Source organism: Zeugodacus cucurbitae, chromosome 3, assembly GCF_028554725.1.
Source record: "Zeugodacus cucurbitae isolate PBARC_wt_2022May chromosome 3, idZeuCucr1.2, whole genome shotgun sequence".
Taxonomy (NCBI): Eukaryota; Metazoa; Arthropoda; class Insecta; order Diptera; family Tephritidae; genus Zeugodacus; species Zeugodacus cucurbitae.
Window position 1 is genome coordinate 5,979,276 of NC_071668.1, and position 21,535 is coordinate 6,000,810.

General features: G+C 33.5%; 1 protein-coding gene and 1 pseudogene across 1 annotated transcript; both read right to left on the minus strand.

The window, feature by feature from the left end:
• Positions 1–5,307: 5,307 nt before the first annotated feature.
• Positions 5,308–8,260, minus strand: LOC128920070 (sodium- and chloride-dependent neutral and basic amino acid transporter B(0+)-like). Its single transcript, XM_054226355.1, has 10 exons — positions 7,867–8,260; positions 7,555–7,686; positions 7,308–7,477; positions 7,043–7,131; positions 6,846–6,981; positions 6,452–6,782; positions 6,230–6,396; positions 6,040–6,168; positions 5,764–5,970; positions 5,308–5,692 (listed from the first exon to the last, which is right to left on the minus strand). Exons 1-10 carry the CDS (start codon positions 8,027–8,029, stop codon positions 5,417–5,419), a joined length of 1,800 nt encoding a protein of 599 aa, XP_054082330.1. The 5' UTR covers positions 8,030–8,260; the 3' UTR covers positions 5,308–5,416.
• Positions 8,261–10,660: 2,400 nt separating this feature from the next.
• On the minus strand, positions 10,661–20,016 carry LOC128920069 (sodium- and chloride-dependent neutral and basic amino acid transporter B(0+)-like; annotated as a pseudogene).
• Between the last annotated feature and the right edge of the window lie 1,519 nt (positions 20,017–21,535).

The following is a 21,535-nucleotide window of genomic DNA, read 5'->3' on the forward strand; positions in this document are numbered from 1 at the left end:
GTATACTAGCTTTGGTATAAAGTAGTTTACAACTAGTTAAAATGAGTTTTGTTTGTAATTCAGCTATAGATCTACAGTAGGGCTTTATGTATAATTGCGCATCAAATATGGATTGACAGGAATGCAACAAATATATTCTAATGCAGTTATTAGCATATATTAAGTGATGATACTTATGTTTTTATTAGATTTAGTTGTGAAATTCATAGAACTATTACAAATGTGTGCTTCTTACTAAAAATGACGCTCATCTATTTCAAACGAAAAGCTGCACTATGTATGGTGTTGACATAGGAAACGCATTTTGAATGAAACATTTGTAAAAGTTCAGAAGATTAGCAAAAATAATGATTATAACAAAAAATTTGTTTATTTATCACATGACTTACACTTACATTACGAGGTATGTACATACATACATACATATGTATATGTAAAATCAATAAAGTCAGTGATGCTCAAATGGTTTACCGAAAAATTTGCTGAACTGCAAAAAAGAGTGTGAGCTTGATAAAAAAAAAATAGTATGCGTTATACGTAATTAAAAAGAATTATGGTGTACCAACCAACCGCGTAGGAATTGATAAATCGAATGAAGGCATTTGGTTACGGTACAACAATGTGAGCATTGCTCAAAAAAGTTTAAATCATCTCGCTGTAACTGGTATGACTTATGCGATACAGACATTTTCTTGGAATATTTCAACAGATTATGCTCAACAAATGTATGTACGTAAATCGTTTTAGTCGAAAATAATAATTATTTTTTAACATTAATTTTTTTATCGCAAGTATATACATACTTTGAATGTCGAAGTAAACTGATATTTTTTGAATGCCAATTTGATAATTATTTGACTTTGTTAATTTGTTAAAATGCATATACATCTGTATATCAGTAAAGACGTATGTTTGTATAGCTTTTATGTGCAATGTGTGTTTGTAAATAAATTAAAATAATGCAGATAAAGTTACAAATACACATATAAAAGCTATGAGTATACTAACAAGTGTTCCATTGAAATGTGCGCTGAGGGACGAGCAAAAATATAAAATGCAATTAATATATTATAGATCATCGCTGTTCGCTCACATTAATATTTTGCATATTGTGGTTTGCTGTTCTTTTTTTCTTTCTGCTTGTTTTTGTTAAACTGATAAGCATTTAAAAACGTTGCATTTTCACTGCTTCAGTAAGAATCGTATACTTCACATAATGTATTGACCTTTTATGAGGTTAGATATGAAATCTATAAAGTGCAAATGAGTAAGTACCATATGAATTTATATTATATATTCGTCATATTTTTCTGGGAAAGAAAGAAAATTGCCGTCATAACTATCGTATGATCAAATAAATAAAAAGAAGATACCGCCTATCCTTATATAAAATATATATATATATATATATATATATATAGGTCTATTTACCGACCATTAAATACTGCAGAAACTAGTCTAAAGCAACTTTCCGCATATCTGGAGTTCAAAAACTTTCACGCTGTCTATTTCTATACCGTTTAGTAGAACTCATAATGCCCAGTCCCACTCGAACTTAGTACTTCCTTACTTGTTTTTTTTTTTTATAATTGAAATAATTCGTATCGAAACGAAACTGTTTGATGGAAGGCAAAATAAAAACAAGTAAGGAAGAACTGAGTTCGGTTGTAACCGAACATTTTATACTCTCGCAATTTATTTATTTAATTTCATTAATATAACACACAATTTGACCCACATATTCGTCATATATATGGTATAAAGTCCATTGAAAGTTGGAAACTCTAATATTAGGTTAGAAGCAAGCGAGCCTTGAAAACCTATGGTCCGATTTCGGCGATTTTTAGAAAGGGGCTGCCGCACTAAAAATGCAGTATTTAATCAAAGTTCTGTTCCGATATCTTCACTAGTGCTTACTTTATATATTGTAAAGTAAACAATACAGATCGACTTCAAAGTTCTGGACTTCAAAGTTTGTCGAGTAGTTTCGCAGATATGGTTTTTGACCCTTAAGTGGGCGGAACCACGCTCACTAAAAATTTTGTGTACCATTTTGAGTGCAGTTCTTTATAATGATATTTAAGGTTTCTGTTGGTTTTCATTACTGAATTAAAGCATTTTTAGTAGTTTTCAACGTAACCTTTGTATGGGAGGTGGTCGTTATAATCCGATTTTATCTATTTTTGACTATATAAAAAAACGAACCCTGAGAGTTTCGTTGATATAGCTTTAGTAGTTTACGAGATATATATAAAAAACTTAGCAGAGGGCGGGGCCAAATATACCCCTTCTCTGAACAATCCTTTGTACCAAATTTCACTTTCATAGCTTAACGAAAAGGCTGCCTGCACGAAAAGGAGCTGCCTTTATGCCGCGATGTCTGAATTTGGTATCCCCGCAAAACTAATACGGCTGTGTAAGTCGACGTTGAGAAACACCAAAAGCTCCGTCATGATTGGGAAGGACCTCTCCGAGCCGTTCGATACCAAACGAGGTTTCAGACAAGGTGACTCACTATCGTGCGAATTCTTTAACTTGATGTTGGAAAAAATAATACGAGTCGTTGAGCTAAATAGAGAAGGTACAATCTTCTACAAGAGTGTACAGCTGCGAAGGAGGCGAAGCGAATGGGTCTGGAGGTGAATGAGGACAAGACGAAATATCTCCTGTCATCAAGCAAACAGTCAGCGCACTTGCGTCTTGGCTCCCACGTCACTGTTGACAGTCATAACCTCGAAGTCGTAGATAATTTCGTATACCTGGGAACCAGTATCAACAACACCAACAATGTCAGCCTCGAAATCCAGCGCAGAATCACTCTTGCCAACAGGTGCTACTTTGGACTGAGTAGGCAATTGAAGAGTAAAGTCAAACTCTACAAGTCGCTTCACATTCCCGTCCTGCTTTATGGTGCAGAAGCTTGGACGATGTCAACATCAGATGAGACGACACTAGGAGTTTTCGAGAGGAAAATTTTGCGCAAGATTTGTGGTCCTCAGAACATTGGCAACGGCGAATACCGCAGACATTGGAACGATGAGCTGTACGAGTTATACGACGACATTGATATAGTTCAGCGAATAAACAGACAGCGGCTACGCTGGCTAGGTCATGTTGTTCGAATGGACGAAAACACTCCAGCCCTGAAAGTGTTCGATGTATTACCCGCCGGAGAAAGCCGAGGAAGAGGAAGGCCTCCACTCCGTTGGAGGGACCAGGTGGAGAGCGACCTGGTTACACTTGGAATCTCCAACTGGCGCCGAACTGCGAAGGAAAGAGAAGAGTGGCGCGCTCTCATCGATTCGGCTATAACCGGCTAAACGGTTGAACGCCAATAACATACATACACATAGCTTAATTAATGGCTTAGTTATAGCTTTTTATGTGTTTTCGGTTATCGCCATTTTGTGGGCGTGGCAGTGGTCCAATTCCGCCCATCGAACTTAACCATCTTATGGTCCCAAGGAACACGTGTTTTTACTCACGTTACAGCTTGCACGGACGGACAGACAGACATCCGGATTTGAACTTTTCTCGTCACCCTGATCACTTTGGTATATTAATCCTATATCTAACTGGTTTAGTTTTAGGACTTACAAACAACCGTTATGTGGACAAAACTATAATACTCTCTTTAGCAACTTGTTGCGAGAGTTTAATAAAACAGAGACAAGCAGAGTATGAAAATACAAAAACAAAGAGCATATAGAAAATAAAAAAGTAGCAATAGTAATTATCAATACGCTGCACACATGGAAACTATTAGTTTAAATTACCGGTAATTTATAGCAAAAAAGAACTTCTATAATAATAAAGTAAAAAACAGAAATAAAATTAATTTCGATTAATATAAATGCAAGCAGTACATTATATTTAGTCACAAAAACAAAAATTAAATTGAAAATTATTAAACAGGCAATCAGAAATTGAATGTCAAAATTATTAAGCTGGACAGATACAGACGTCGAGAGCAAGTTGGAGAGTATTGAAATTCGAAGAACGACTACTTTATATAGTAACACACATATTGAGCGGAAAAGAGAGCAGGAGATTTGATAACTTTCGATTTGTGTTTTATTACAATTATGCCAAAAAAATTACAATTATTATATACATACATATAAGGCAATTAGTACGCTTTGCTCTTCCGCACCTCGATGTGTCTATCCAGAGATTTGTTTGTGACAGAATTGCACGAAATAATATGTGCTTAATGAGCGTCAGACTAATAAAAATAATGTCACGGAAGTATTTTGATAATTAAATTATTATCGATTATTAACATTCATCATTAAATAAATATTTATAAATATATGCACCATAAACTGTTCGAGATTTTGTTATAAATTTATATATATTTATGTATATATAATATTTAATAAATAAATTTATGGACAGAAAATATTAAAAGAAAATTAAATTTATTAAAATTTGAAGAATTAATTTTTACTACCAACACATACACATGTATACAGAAAATTGTGGAGGCAAACAATATACACGGCTCATATGTACATATGTATGACGGCAGTAAAAAAATTATTCAAATGAATTTAATGAAAACAACCGAAATTAAAGCAAAAGTGATTATTATTTAACGTCAACGACTTTCTTCTTCTTTCTTCTGGGAATGTACAATAAAACATTATCAACTTTAAAATTAGCACTGACATAGTGAGTTCTTGTGAAAAGCATTGTTATGATAATAATACAATGTCAATGCAATCTTAAATGCTCACAGAGGACACTGGACATCTTCTGTTATTGTTCTGGGAAGCAATGAATCAGGAAAACCTGTTTGTGTGCTTATAAAAACGAACATGCATACATACATACATACATGATAATGAATACTTAAGAATAAACTTTATCGCGTACCGTCAATGAAATTGTTTTTGGTAAATTGTGTTGCGTATTATATGTACAATGCGTGCAGAAATTAGTAAATTTTTATAACGTGAAGTTCTGACAACAGATTAGAGACTTCTATAATATAATAATAGAAACACTAAATAAGTGCTTAATGGCAAGTAGACTGATCGAAATATTGTATAAATAGACTAATAAACTAAACAAAGTATCCGACTCATTCGGATCGAAAACGTGTGGCCAAACGTAATGAAAAATTTGCGAAAGTACCGAAGAACACAAAAAACATAGCTAAGATTTTGAAGGGAGCAGGGAGCTACAAAAGACAGTCGTATTTTGTTGAAGTGATTCTTCCAGCGGCATTATATAACATACTAGAGTTTATATATAACTCATTGATTTTCACGTGTTTTTTTTTTCTGGCAAAAAGACATATAATTTTTATTTGTTTTTTATTTTTATTTTGAAATAATTCTTAGTCAGTGCAAATTATAAACATTTTTCTATTAAAGATCACACTTGTAGCTAAATTCAATCACACTCAGCGCTATGTCGCCGTCTCTTCATCCAATTGGTGCGTCATATCGGTGTTGTGCATTGTCTGCTCGTAACGTTGTCGGTCTTCTAACTCCATGGGATACCAGTCTGTGGGACGACAACATCGTTTGAAGCGCGTCTTAAAAGTACCAGTCGTTTGCAACATAATATATACCATATAACCCGGTACATAGAGCCACGGCAGTACAATAAAAATTAATGCCGCTATTTGCACCACCACTGTGCCCGCATGGTGGTATAGCAGTGAAATGAAAAGTGCTGCGAGCTTTAAATATGATATCATAGAAAAGCATTATTATTGTAAAAAATAAAACAAATTAAAATTACACAACATACCAATAGCAATATCAAGCATAAGGGGGACACAAATCGCAGCATATAAATCTTCCATGTGCTAAAGCTTTGACTCAACATAAACTCAAGATCACGCTGAAAACGTACACGCCCATAAACCCACAATACTACGAAAAATATCAGGAGATTCAGTGCGGCTTGCGTCACAACCGTGTCATTGGTGAAGATTACATGTAAGAAGACACCCTTCTGGAAAATACAAATATTTTTTCTTTCAATAAAAACTTATTGATTTCAGGGCGACAAGTGCTAACTTACGTTTGAGCAAGTATATAACGAGCTAAAACACAAAAATCCAATAACAATGAGAGTCACTTCGGTTTTACGCGAGCGAAATTCTTCGAACGCATCAAAAATGCTTTGAAGTGTTGACATTAAACTCACAGTCTATTTAAAGAGAAATAAGCATAACTATAATTTCCACAAGTTCCACAAAAACACTACTTACTATCGTGATTAACGCTGTTAATAGCAGCATTCCGTAATACAAAATACACCAGAGGTTCGGCCACGACATATCCGCCATCACGCTGCCGGTGGAGAGAAATAATATCCACAATTTGTTTATATACACCGTTGACGACGAATGTTCACTATTATATGTATTCTTAATTTCTGAAATTAATTTTAATAAACATATACAGCCATCAGAGCTCAAAATTAAACTCACCATCATAGTAGTTATCAGTTACGTAAACTATATAAGCAAAGGATAAAAATATCAACATCTGTCCAACGCAAATAGTCCAGCTATTTTGTATAAGTTTAGTCTTGAATTTATTGAAACTAGCCAGAGAAATGATGGTGCCCCAACCGACACCATACGCTGATATCACAAATATGCCTACAGTTGGAAAGCCATTGAGAAACGTATCCCAACTCGGTATAAAGAAATCATATATAGAATTCAAGGGATCCTTGGGTACCAAAGCAAAACGTAACACAGCAATTAACAGCAGTACAAAAGTACTGAATATGCCATAACGCAGCACATTGCTCAACTTTAATTTAAAATAAATAAAATTATTATTTAGTAAATACAAAATATTACGTTTTATAACCACCTTTTCAAGGCTGTTGTATTTGTAGAATAAGCCCGTAATCAAGGTCCAAGTGAGCAAAGTACAAAGTAACACCTCCCATGAGATGAAAAAACCTTCACTATTGGGCTCAAACAACTCCATGTGATTAAAACGAGATCTGAAGAAATATTTACGTCAATTATATGCAACAAATTTGTATAATATTTAATATGCCTTACTTTAAAAATAAGTTCGATGGTATTTCATGTGTGACAAACCACGTAAAATCGTTCTTTGGCAGTGTTTCATTTGATAAAATATGGCAGAGCTGAAATGGAATTGGTGAAGTATTACATTTTTAATTTAATTTAATTTAATTTAATTTAATTTAATTTAATTTAATTTAATTTAATTTTATTTTATTTTATTTTATTTTTTTTTATTTTATTTTATTTCATTTCATTTATTTTTTTTTTATTTTATTTTATTTTGTTTCACACTCACATGTCGCATATCGTTTTCGGTAAAATTGTATGACCAACTCTTTAAACCCTCACAGCTCCACGGCAGTGTTGGACGCAGTGAATGGAATAAGTAGACTAGCGGTACGGCAGCAAAAACACTGTAATAAGTGAGTGCACCCAAATTCACAGCCAAACTAATGTAGCCGATTCCTAAATATTAAAGAACCGTTTATTATTCGAACAAAAAAAATCGTTTTAATTTTTTTTTTTAATCAAACCCTGCTCACCTTTAAAAAGCGGTGCTATTCGAAAGGCCGATATGAAGCCACTACTCGAAAATTGGCCCATAAATGATTGCATTACGAAGAGAGGTACCACAAATAGGAATAAACTTATGACAAACGGTATTACGGAAGCGCCTAAAAAAATGAAATTTATTTCAAAAAAGCACAGAAACATCACACAGTAGGCGCCTAGGATTTCTTTCTCTGTTTATTAACAAAAAGTTATGCTTAACAAAAACCAAAAATTATGCGCAGGTAAATGCTGCTGCTGCTCAATAAAAGTTGCTTTTTTGCATTACACTCATGTTTACTCACAACCAGCATATGTGAATGCCATCCATGCTATGGAGAAGACATCTAAGCGAAAAGCCAAACTGATGCCGGTGAATATGAAATCGCTGGATTTGGTCCAATGGCCGCGTGCTAAATCCGGTTTATACGGCAAACGACCGCTATCGTAAGAACTCTCGTAAATCATTTTTAGCAAGTTAGTTTACACGCACGCTCTGATAAACGCGGACACACGTCGCAAGTGCATAGCCAACTTTGCCTGTAGTTAAATGTTTTTCTTTTTTAATTTGTTATTGGTTCGCGTTATGGATTTCTTAATAATATTAAATAATCACACCACAGTTTTAGCAACAATCACGACAAATTATATAACGTCCCATGCACTCAGAGTGCCGAAAAGCAACTGATCAAGAGCTTCTGTTTGATTTTCCAAATATTATACATAAGTACTATGTAGTACTCATGAAACAGGCGAAGAGAATAACGAGCAAAGAAAAAACAAGCAAACATAAATTTAAACACTCGCATGTTTCATTCATATTCGTTGCAATTTCTCAGCTTGCTACTGAAATCGAGCGATATCGGTGCATTGTTTTCATTAGAGATCGCTCTATTTTCATTTTCGTACAAATGCCGCTATTAATTATAAATACATGTATATGGAAATGTGACAGCGATGCCAACATAAGAAATATTTCGTACATCAATGAGGTAAACCAGCAGAGCATTAATATTTGTCTATTTATTTGCATCCATAAATACAGTTGTGAAAAGAAGTCTATAGCGGCATTGTATAACTTACTAGGGTTTTTAAATAACTCATTGACACTCTCTCTTCACAATATGTTCTTTTTTTCAAGTAAAGAGACATATATTTTTTATATCTAAACAATTCTTACAGCCCTATCCTGTGCACTTGACAAATAAACAAAGAAATTGAAATTTTTTTCACATTTTTATCAAGTAAGAATTTTTTTGAAATACTGTGTCAAATTTTGATAATATGAAAAGCTTCAGATCGCATAGCTTTTCCTCACACGTGTGGGAAACAAAATAATGTAAACAGAAACAATTGATTTCTGTCCAATTATATTGATTTGAAATTAAAAATTAATTTGAATTATTTGATTAAGTACGTTTTCAAATGCATTTCAATATTTGTTGCAAAATATATGTTTGTATGTGATTGGTGTTGAACCGTTTAGCCGGTTATAGCCGAATCGATGAGAGCGCGTCACTCCTCTCTTTCCTTCGCAGTTCGGCGCCAATAGGAGATTCCAAGTGTAACCAGGTCGCTCTCCACCTGGTCCCTCCAACGGAGCGGAGGCCTTCCCCTTCCTCGGCTTCCTTCCGCGGTTTATCCGATTCTGATGTCGAGATATCGACTGCAGCCTTTCAGACCTGATGCAAAGTATTTGGTTTGGTTTGGTTTTACAACCCCATTTACTATATATACTAGATGACAAGGTTATACCGCTTTTACTCGGTCGCCAAAGCCTCGTTAATCTCCCTAACCAAACACGGAATGTCGCGCGTAAACGAGGTTGATTGATAATTGGATGGCAGAGACTATATATTCGCTTTTTCATCCCAGATCCTCCCCCTAGTCTTTTGCTCCCCCTCAAAGTCACAGGATAGTACATAATATAATATTTATACATATGTCCTTTATAATATATTTAAAACTATTTGGAATGCAATTTTGATTTAGTTAGTTGTTATGTTTAGCTTCAGATAAGATCTTTGGGGACTACGAAATCTAAACTTTGTTCTTTATTGGCAAACATTTGCTAAGCTGTAATCGCATGCAATATATAGAAAACAATTTCATTAAAGTTACCCTCATTATCTTAATTTTTTTATACAAAAAAAGGAGAAAAATAAACTTCTTAATATAAAAACGTCTCAAAAACGCGAGCCATCAACATGTTCATATTATTCCTCTTTGTATAAAAATAACGACAAAAGTAAAACATTTCCATTACAACAAATTCACTTTCACAACTATCCACAGCGAGATATTTTATTTGTCAAAAGCATTATACATCTTAACAACTTATAAAGAAAAGAGCTTTTTATTTTATACACAGAATACGAAATGCTTGATAAATTTCAATTTTTATACTCTCGCAACCTGTTGCACAGAGTATAATAGTTTTGTTCACCTAACGGTTGTTTGTGTCACCAAGAAATATATACATAAATGATCAGAATGACGAGTGGATTTGAAATCCGGATGTCTGTCCGTCCGTCTGTCCGTCTGTCCGTGCAAGCGATAACTTGAGTAAAAATTAAGATATCTTAATGAAACTTGGAACATGTGTTCCTTGGCACCCTGAGGAGGTTGCTTTCGAAAATGAGCAAAATCGGTAAACTGCCACGCCCACAAAATGGCGGAAACCGAAAACCTATACAGTGTCATAACTAAGTCATAAATAAAGTTATGAAAATTAAATTTGGAACATAGGATCCCATTAGGGAGGGGCAGATTTGGATGTACCAAATCCCCCACCACCAAATAGGTTTTTTGTATATAACTCGCAAACCAATAAAGCTATATAAACCAAACTTTCTGCAGTCGTTTATTTTAGTCATTTCCTTATACAGTCCAAAAATGAAAGCAATCGAATAATAACCACGCCACCTCCCATACAAAGGTTAGGTTGAAAATGACTAAAAGTGTGTTAACTCACTAACGAAAAACGTCAGAAACACCAAATTTCACATAAAAAATGGCAGAAGGAAGCTGCACTGAGATTTTTTTACGAAATGGAAAATGGGCGTGGCGTCGCACACTTATGGGTCAAAAACCATATCTCAGGAACTACTTGACAGATTTCAATGAAATTCGGTATATAATATTTTCTTGACACCCTGATGACACGTGTGAAAAATGGACGAAATCGGTTCACAACCACGCCTACTTCCCATATATATAACTCAATTTTGAATTCTTCTGATTCGTTCACTTTATAATATATACATTAGGAACCAATGAAGATAGCAAAATAAAACTTTACACAAACACTGTATATGATCTGTTGTATCACTTGTGAAAAAATTGTCAAAATCGAACCATGACTTTTCAAGGCCCCTGATATCGAACATGAAGAACTCAGTGCCTAAGGGTAATTTTTCCCCGAAAATATACTTAGGTAAATCCCTCAGATATTTTAATGTAATTCATTCCCTCTGAATTTTTTTCTCATAACAGTTCCTCTCTGTACCTGAAATGGTAAAAATCGGGTCATAACTTCCCCCAGATCCCATATACCTAATTATAAGTAATGTTAAATTAAGTGAGCGTATAGTCTTCGATACACTGTATCTTGGTGGTGAAAACGAGTGTAATCGGTTTAGGAATTACCTCAGTCGACATATACTATTTGTGATGATTTTCGTTATTCTATTGAACTTTATACCCAATATATAGGTCGAGTTGTGTTATCTTTATAAAATTACATCAATAAATTGCGAGAGTATAAAATGTTCGGTTACACCCGAACTTAGCCCTTCCTTACTTGTTTACAAACTAAAAATGTGTTGAATTTGTAAAGTGCACAGAATAGGGCTGTTAATCAGTGCAAATTATAATCAATTTTCTATTAAAGATCACACTTGTAGCTAAATTCAATCGCATTCAGCGCTATGTCGCCGTCTCTTCATCCAATTGGTGCGTCATATCGGTGTTGCGCATTGTTTGCTCATAACGTTGTCGCTCCTCCAACTCTACCGGATACCAGTCCGTGGAAGGACAACATCGTTTAAACCGCGTCTTAAAAGTGCCAGTGGTTTGTAACATAATATACAACATATAGCCCGGCACATAGAGCCACGGCAGTACAATAAAAATGACTGCCGCTATTTGCACCACCACAATTGTGGTGGTTTGCACTACCATCACCGCACTGTGGTTTAGCACGGAAATGTTAAGTGCTTCCAGCTTTAAATATGATTTAGAAAATCATTATTAAATAAACAAAAAACAAATTAAAATTACACAACATACCAATAGCAATATCAAGCATAAGGGGGACACAAATCGCAGCATATAAATCTTCCATGTGCTAAAGCTTTGACTCAACATAAACTCAAGATCACGCTGAAATCGTACACGCCCATAAACCCACAATACTACGAAAAATATCAGGAGATTCAGTGCAGTTTGCGTCACAACCGTGTCATTGGAAAAGATTACATGTAGGAAGACACCTTTCTGAAAAATACAAATATCTTTTCTTTCAATAAAAACTTATTGATTTCAGGACGACAAGTGTTAACTTACGTTTGAGCAAGTGAATAACGAGCAAAAACACAAAAATCCAATAACAATGAGAGTCACTTCGGTTTTACGCGAGCGAAATTCTTCGAACTCATCAAAAATGCTCTGAAGTGTTGAAAGTAAACTGACGGTCTGTTTAAATTAATATAATCATAATTATAATGTGGCATATTTCACAAAAACACTGCTTACAATTGTGATTAACGCTGTTAATAGCAGCATTCCGTAATACAAAATACACCAGAGGTTCGGCCACGACATATCCGCCATCACGCTGCCGGTGGAGAGAATTAATACCCACAATTTGTTTATTTCCACGCTTGACCATGAATCTTCACTGTTATACGCGTTGCTAATTTCTGAAATTAATTTTATTAAACATATACAGCCATCAGAGCTCAAAATTAAGCTCACCATCATAGTAGTTATCAGTTACGTAAACTATATAAGCAAAGGATAAAAATATCAACATCTGTCCTACGCAAATAGTCCAGCTATTTTGTATAAGTTTAGTCTTGAATTTATTGAAACTAGCCAGAGATATGATGGTGCCCCAACCGACACCAAACGCTGATATCACAAATATGCCCACAGTTGAAAAGCCATTCAGAAACGTATCCCAACTCGGTATAAAGAAATCATATATAGAATTCAAGGGATCCTTGGGTACCAAAGCAAAACGTAACACAGCAATTAACAGCAGTACAAAAGTACTGAATATGCCATAACGCAGCACATTGCTCAACTTTAATTTAAAATAAATAAAATTATTATTTAGTAAATACAAAATATTACGTTTTATGTTGAAATTATATGCTTATGTTACAAGTCAAATATTTCTCATAAGGACTTTCTTTCTTGTAAAGTAATAATATGAATAAGATAGCTATATATATTTTATGAATACACTATATATGTATGTACATATAGTTCTGTTTGAAGATGAACTTTCTTAACTCACTCCTGATTAAACCGCTGAAGTACAAGCAAGTCGCATTCTTTATTTCTTACAGTCCATTCGCGTAAGTACTTAGAAAAATTCTGCCAACAAGGGTTATGGGCCCTTATCGCGTGTGAAAGTTATAAAGAAAAAATAGTTCGTTGTTCGCTAAAGAAAAATTAAAAAAAATGAATTCAAATTTCCTAATTGAAAAACTCGACAGCGAAAATTATGACGTGTGGAGTATACAAATGAGAAGCATATTGATCAATACAGATCAATGGCTAATGGTTAATGGTGATATAAAGCGTTGTGCTGAAAACGCAGATAAATGGGACTATGATGACCAAAAAGCCCTGGCAAACATAATTCTGTGTGTTAAACCAACAGAAATTACGAACATAAAATCGTGTAAAACATCGGCGGAGGCATGGAAGAAACTTCGAGAAGTACATATGCCATGTGGGCCATTACAAAAAGTTTCGTTATATAAGAAGTTGCTTGGATGCAGTATGTCTGCAAATCAAAGCATGTCGTGTTATCTCACTTCGTTTGTCGAATTGGTAGATAAATTAGCGGAACTGAATATCGAATTAAACGAAGAGCTAAAAGTTATCATATTGCTGTCCAGTTTGCCTGCAGAGTTTGAGAACTTCGTAATAGCCATCGAGACTCGTGACAAATTACCGACGTTTAATGTACTAAAAGTCAAGCTTTTAGAAGAAGGTGCCAGAAGGGAACAGCAAATGAATCAGGAGCCATCGCAAGCAGTCTACGCACGTGTTAAAGAATCTGCGCATAGTAGCAACAAAGCATTCGGAAATGCAAAACATAATACGAAATCAAATGAATTCAAAGGAAAGTGTTTCGGTTGTAGTATGAGAGGACATACAATAGCGCAGTGTAAGCGAAAAGCAAAACAGCAAACCAATCAAAGTGTTAAACTGTATGAAGGAGATAATGAACTTTCGTATGCTGTGTATGCAGCAACAGTGGGAGTTAAAAAGGACAAGCATGCTTGGTGTGTCGATAGTGGTGCGACCACTCATATGTGCTGCGACAAAAATATGTTTATTTCGTTTATTAAAAAACAAGAAAAAATAATGTTAGCAGCGGATAATTTCACTTACTCACAAGGTGTCGGTACGGTAAAAATAAGGACAACAGAATGTGCCTTAGAATTGCGTGATGTTTTATTTGTACCTTCACTCAAAATGAACTTTTATTCAGTGAGCAAAGCGATGAAATATAGACATACAGTATTATTCAAAGATTTTTGTGTTGAAATAAAAAACACGAAAGGATCAACTCTATTGAGAGCCCAGTTACAAGATAAGTTGTTCATTTTTTATGCTCAAATGAATGTTCCAGAAAATATGTTACACAATATGATGTGGCATAATCGATATGGCCACATAAACTTTGAAAGTTTGAAGCAAATCGTCGACAATAATTTGGTTCGTGGATTAAATAAAATAGACATTAATTCTAAAACAAATTGCGATACATGCAATAAATCGAAAATATGTGCAGTGCCTTTTCCTAAGAAGTGTGAAAGAGAAACAAAACAAATACTTGAACTAGTGCACACAGACGTTTGTGGACCGATCAATGTGAAATCAGTGGGTGGTGCACGTTACTTTCTTACTTTCATAGACGATTTTTCGAGAATGATTTTTATATATTCCATAAAAGAAAAGAGCGAAGTGTTTGAAAAGTTTAAAACATTCAAAAATATGGTGGAAAATCAAACGCAAAAAACAATTAAAAAGTTGCGTAGTGACAATGGTACGGAATACACCAATAATAAGTTTAGTGAATTTTTAAAAGAATGCGGAATTAAAAGACAATTGACTGTGCCATATACACCACAACAAAATGGGGTGGCAGAAAGAGTTAACCGCACAATCGTTGAAATGGCTAGAAGCTTATTGGTACATGCTAATTTAAAAGAAGAATTGTGGGGTGAGGCTGTCCATACAGCAGTGTACATACGTAATCGCGCTCCTACAAAGTTATTAAAACATACTACACCGTACGAAGTATGGTACAATAAAAAGCCGTCGGTGAAACATTTAAGAGTTTTTGGTGCACGAGCTTTTTCATTGGACAAAACGCATCGTGGTAAATTTAGTGCAAAAGGCAAAGAATACGTGTTTGTAGGGTACTCTGAAATTTCAAAAGCCTATCGTCTATATGACAGAGAAACGAGGCAAGTGATAATTCGACGCGATGTAAAATTTATAGAAAACAATGAAGGTCTCGGTATGTGTGAATGTAAAAACAGTACAAAAATCAACGACGATTTGGCAAGAATAATTGTAAGTTTTAACAATTGCAATGAAGAAACAGAACAAGTTGAAAGTTTCGTAAGCTTCACTGATGGTGAAGACGATGAAGTTGAAAATGAACCTCAAAATGATTCACATGACTCAGATAGTGAAATGCGTCGTGGACCTGGTAGACCAAAATTTGTTCATACTGGGAAGGTTGGTCGTCCCAGAAAAGAGTATCAAAAGTTGAATTCTCTTCAGTATGGTGATATAGAAACGCCACATACAGTCAAAGAAGCATTAGCAAGCGAATACTCCTTTGAGTGGGAGAAATCTATGAAAAATGAGTATGCGGCATTGGTAGCAAACAACACTTGGTCAGCAGTAGACCTGCCGAGGGGCCAAAAGGTGATTGGGTCAAAGTGGGTTTTTCGTATAAAACGTAATCCAGATGGAAATATCGAGAAATTCAAGTCGAGATTAGTAGCAAAAGGCTGTAGTCAACAGCTGGGTTTAAATTATTGGGAAACGTTTTCGCCAGTAATTCGATATGAAACGATTCGTATGCTACTTGCAATCGCTGTTGAGAAAGAGTTGCATTTACATCAAATAGATATCTCAAATGCATATCTACATAGCGATCTAACTGAAGAAGTTTATATAAGACAGCCGGAAGGTTTTATAGATAGTAAAAATCCGGACAAAGTGCTAAAATTAAACAAAGCTATTTATGGCCTTAAACAGTCAGGTAGAGAGTGGAATAGTACGCTCGATATAGCATTGAAGAATTTGGGTTTCAATCCGTGCAAAAGCGAGCCATGTTTGTATGTCAAAGAGCGAGACAAAGTTTATAGCTACATAGCAGTTTATGTTGATGACCTAATATTAGCATGTCCTAGTGAAGAAGAGATTACAAACATAAAACGCAAACTATCGTCAAAGTTTAAGTTGCAAGATGGCAACACACTGAAGTTCTTTCTTGGTTTCGAAGTAGAACGTGAGGGCAAAACAGGTGCGATTTCTGTGTGTCAGAAAACATATATCAAGGAGTTGTTGAGCGTATACGGTATAACCTCATGTCGTCCAGTAAGCACACCCCTCGATCCTGGCTTTCAAATCAGTTGCAAAGATAAGAACTGCTCCAAGGTGGACGTAACAAACTATCAGTCATTAATAGGGTCTTTAATGTACTTGGCCATTTCGACGCGTCCTGACATAATGCATGCAGTAAGCTTATTGGCGCAAAGAAACCAAGATCCTCATTCCGAACATGAAGCTGGCGCAAAGCATGTTCTGCGGTACTTATCAAAAACCGTAGATCTAAAGCTTCATTATTGTAAAAATGGTAAACCGGTAAAAGGCTATGCGGATGCAGATTGGGCTAACAACAATACAGATAGGAAGTCATACACCGGCTATTCGTTCTTTCTAGCCGGCAGCGCATTTTCTTGGCAATCCAAGAAGCAAGATGTCGTCGCTTTAAGTAGCACTGAGGCAGAATACATTGCCTTGAGTACAGCAGCAAAAGAAGCAGTGTATCTTCGTCGCTTACTGAAGGAAATGGGTTGCAGTTCCGAAGATCCGATTTTATTGAAAGGCGACAATATGAGCGCTATACAAATTTCGAAGAATCCTGTATTTCATAAGAGAACTAAGCATATAGAAATAAAATATCATTACATTCGTGATGTAGTAGAACGTAAAGAAATTGAATTAGAGTATGTTTCCACAAATGATAATGTATCTGATATTTTTACTAAAAATTTGCAAAAACAAAAACATGTAAAGTTTGTAGATATGCTTGGTCTTAAATATTAATGTTAAGAAATATTTCACTTGAGAAAGAGTGTTGAAATTATATGCTTATGTTACAAGTCAAATATTTCTCATAAGGACTTTCTTTCTTGTAAAGTAATAATATGAATAAGATAGCTATATATATTTTATGAATACACTATATATGTATGTACATATAGTTCTGTTTGAAGATGAACTTTCTTAACTCACTCCTGATTAAACCGCTGAAGTACAAGCAAGTCGCATTCTTTATTTCTTACAGTCCATTCGCGTAAGTACTTAGAAAAATTCTGCCAACATTTTATAACCACCTTTTCAAGGCTGTTGTATTTGTAGAATAAGCCCGCAATCAAAGCCCAAGTGACCAAAGTACAAAGTAACACCTCCCAAGAAATGAAGAAACCCTCCTTAAGCTGAAACAACTCCATGTGATTAAAACGAGATCTGAAGAAATATTTACGTCAATTAAATGCAACAAATTTGTATAAATGTAATATGCATTACTTTAAAAATAAGTTCGATGGTATTTCATGTGTGACAAACCACGTAAAATCGTTCTTTGGCAGTGTTTCATTTGAAAAATATGGCAGAGCTGAAATGGAATAGGTGAAGTATTACATTTTTAATTTAATTTAATTTAATTTAATTTAATTTAATTTAATTTAATTTTATTTTATTTAATTTAATTTAATTTAATTTTATTTTATTTTATTTAATTTTATTTCATTTCATTTATTTTTATTTTATTTTATTTTATTTTATTTTATTTTATTTTATTTTATTTTATTTTGTTTTATTTTATTTTATTTTATTTTATTTTATTTTATTTTATTTTATTTTATTTTATTTAATTTAATTTAATTTAATTTAATTTAATTTAATTTAATTTAATTTAATTTAATTTAATTTAATTTAATTTAATTTAATTTAATTTAATTTAATTTAATTTAATTTAATTTAATGTTATTTTATTTTATTTTATTTTATTTTATTTTATTTTATTTTATTTTATTTTATTTTATTTTATTTAATTTAATTTAATTTAATTTAATTTAATTTAATTTAATTTAATTTAATTTAATTTAATTTAATTTAATTTAATTTAATTTAATTTAATTTAATTTAATTTAATTTAACTTAATTTAATTTAATTTAATTTAATTTAATTTAATTTAATTTAATTTAATTTAATTTAATGTTATTTTATTTTATTTTATTTTATTTTATTTTATTTTATTTTATTTTATTTTATTTTATTTTATTTTGTTTTATTTTATTTTATTTTATTTTATTTTATTTTATTTTATTTTATTTTATTTTATTTTGTTTTATTTTATTTTATTTTATTTTATTTTATTTTATTTTATTTTATTTTATTTTATTTTATTTTATTTTATTTTATTTTATTTTATTTTATTTTATTTTATTTTATTTTATTTTATTTTATTTCATTTCATTTTATTTATTTTTTTTTTATTTTATTTCATTTCATTTTATTTATTTTTTTTTTTATTTCACACTCACATGTCGCACATCGTTTTCGGTGAAATTGTATGACCAACTCTTTAAACCCTCACAGCTCCACGGCAATGTTGGACGCATTGAATGGAATAAGTAGACTAGCGGTACGGCAGCAAAAATACTGTAATAAGTGAGTGCACCCAAATTCACAGCCAAACTAATGTAGCCGATTCCTAAATATTAAAGAACCGTTTCTTATTTAAAGACAAGACCTTTTTAATCAAACCCTGCTCACCTTTAAAAAGCGGTGCTATTCGAAAGGCCGATATGAAGCCACTACTCGAAAATTGTCCCAGAAATGATTGCATTACGAAGAGAGGTACCACAAATAGGAATAAACTTATGACAAACGGTATTACGGAAGCGCCTAAAAAAATGAAATTTATTTCAAAAAAGCACAGAAACATCACACAGTAGGCGCCTAGAATTTCTTTCTCTGTTTATTAACAAAAAGTTATGCTTAACAAAAACCAAAAATTATGCGCAGATAAATGCTGATGCTGCTCAATAAAAGTTGCTTTTTTGCATTACACTCATGTTTACTCACAACCAGCATATGTGAATGCCATCCATGCTATGGAGAAGACATCTAAGCGAAAAGCCAAACTGATGCCGGTGAATATGAAGTCACTGGATTTGGTCCAATAGCCGCGTGCTAAATCCGGTTTATACGGCAAACGACCGCTATCGTAAGAACTCTCGTAAATCATTTTTAGCAAGTTAGTTTACACGCACGCTCAGATAAACGCGGACACACGTCGGAAGTGCATAGCCAACTTTGACTGTAGTTAAATTTTTTTCTTATTTAATTTGTTATTTGTCAAATATATTAATAATATTAAATAATCACAACACAGTTCTAGCAACAATTACGACAAATTCTAAAGCAGAGATAAAGATATGTACAACTCTCATCTCACTGGAAGTGAAAGCGAAATTGCAAACGTCAAAACCTACTAATCTTTTGATAGTTGGAATAGATTAGTAGGTTTTGACGTTTCGCAATTGGCAAACTGGAACGGCCAGGTTGAAATGTTGCCAAAAAAATTATACGACAGAGGCATTTTTAACAGCCGTGCAAGATAATCTATAAGAACTCAAAATAATAAATATAAATGGAAACGCGAAATTGTAACGTATTTGATGAAATGTTTTGTGATCTGTATCATCGGGATTTTAATTTTCCATGGAAAATAAAAAAAAATATTAACTGCCAGTTGATACGTACTAATTCACTTTATTTATCACTAAAAGTTCGAAAACCAGTTGTTTTGATATACCATGATATCACTAACCGGGATTTAAATAGTTATTATTTACATTAATCGTTAAGTATATACAAATTATTAACCGTAGTAAATGTTGGCTATTTTAATTTAAATGCCCAAAAATTAGTATTTTTTCTGAACTAGTAATAATGCAAAATCTTATAAAAAACGCAAATTTTGAGGCGCTCTCACACTGGAATAAGTTGGACATCCCTTTATCCCTGTTCTAAAGCGTCTCATGCACGCAGAGTGCCGAAAAGCAACCGATCAAGAGCTTCTGTTTGATTTTCCAAAAATTGTACTCTAGCAGACCCGGCCACACGTTTTCGTGGCTAAGGTATACATTAAATTAAATTGGTCCAATCTTGGCTTCGGCGACGATAATGATTACTCGAGGTTGATTTATGTTACGCAGCATGATGACAACTCACAGTACTTTTAATTGCAAAGTGAGTGGTGATAGTACAGGCAATTTTAAATAGTTTGGGATAATTGACTACGTCATCCTGGTTTGTAGCTGTGTCAACTCTCCTTTAACGAAATTCTAAATTGTCGCATTAAGATCAAAGAGATCCTTGTTTTTTTTACCACCAATATAGGTCATTCAATCAGTCATTTATGGTTATCATATTGAGGTTTCATGTCAGGAAAACTTCTCTTTCGAGTCAATGAAGTGACAGAAATCTGTTGGAAATGCTATTAATCCATCGAGGTGTCAACTGCCAACTGCTTCTACAATCGCAATTTGATATTGTTGCAAAAACACTCATATGTTAGTTGTTAATTGGCGATACTTTATGTGTCGCCACAAATTAAATGATTTTAGGCATGCGATTAACCCGTCAATAACAGTTGATCCAGGAATAATTGGAAGAGTCTGGCGTATATCATCTGCTAACAGAATCCTGGCTCCACCAAAAACGTTCATCGACAATCAAGATCTTTTAAAGTCCTGTGCAGTACCTCCAGCGACTTCCTGAATATTTGGAAAATCTTCATTATAGCGCTATTTTTGGCGATTTTGCCGACTGGTGTTTCGTTCATTTGCAATTTAGGAGTAATTTCAAGGCCGAATGTACCGTTTGTTTGCCTACTAACAGGTGCCAAGTTGCCCCTATACCCGTTAACCTTGGTGGTGAAAATGAGTGAAATTGGTTCTGGAATTACATCAGCCCTCATATACTATATATGATGATTTTCTATTGGACTTTATGCCGAATATATAGGTCAAATTGTGTGTTATCTTAATAAAATTACATCAATAAATTGCGAGAGTATAAAATGTTCGGTTGGACCCGACCTTAGCCTTTCCTTATTTGTTACAAATTGTTTTGGGTTATCGACAAACTTTATACAATAACAAAAATATTTTAACAAAGCAACAATGATAACCTTCAAAATATCATTATTTTTTGTTTTCTATTTTTTTATTTTTATTTTGTTGTCAACACATACATATAAAGTTCTGTTATTGCAATCTTCCGCGCAGCTTTTTGGTATTTTTTTTTACATTATCGGAGTTTTGGTAAGGAACCCTATTCTTTTTTTAAACTAAATATAGTCTATGTCACTCAGGGATAGTATAGCTTTCCAACGGTGAAAGAATTTTTCA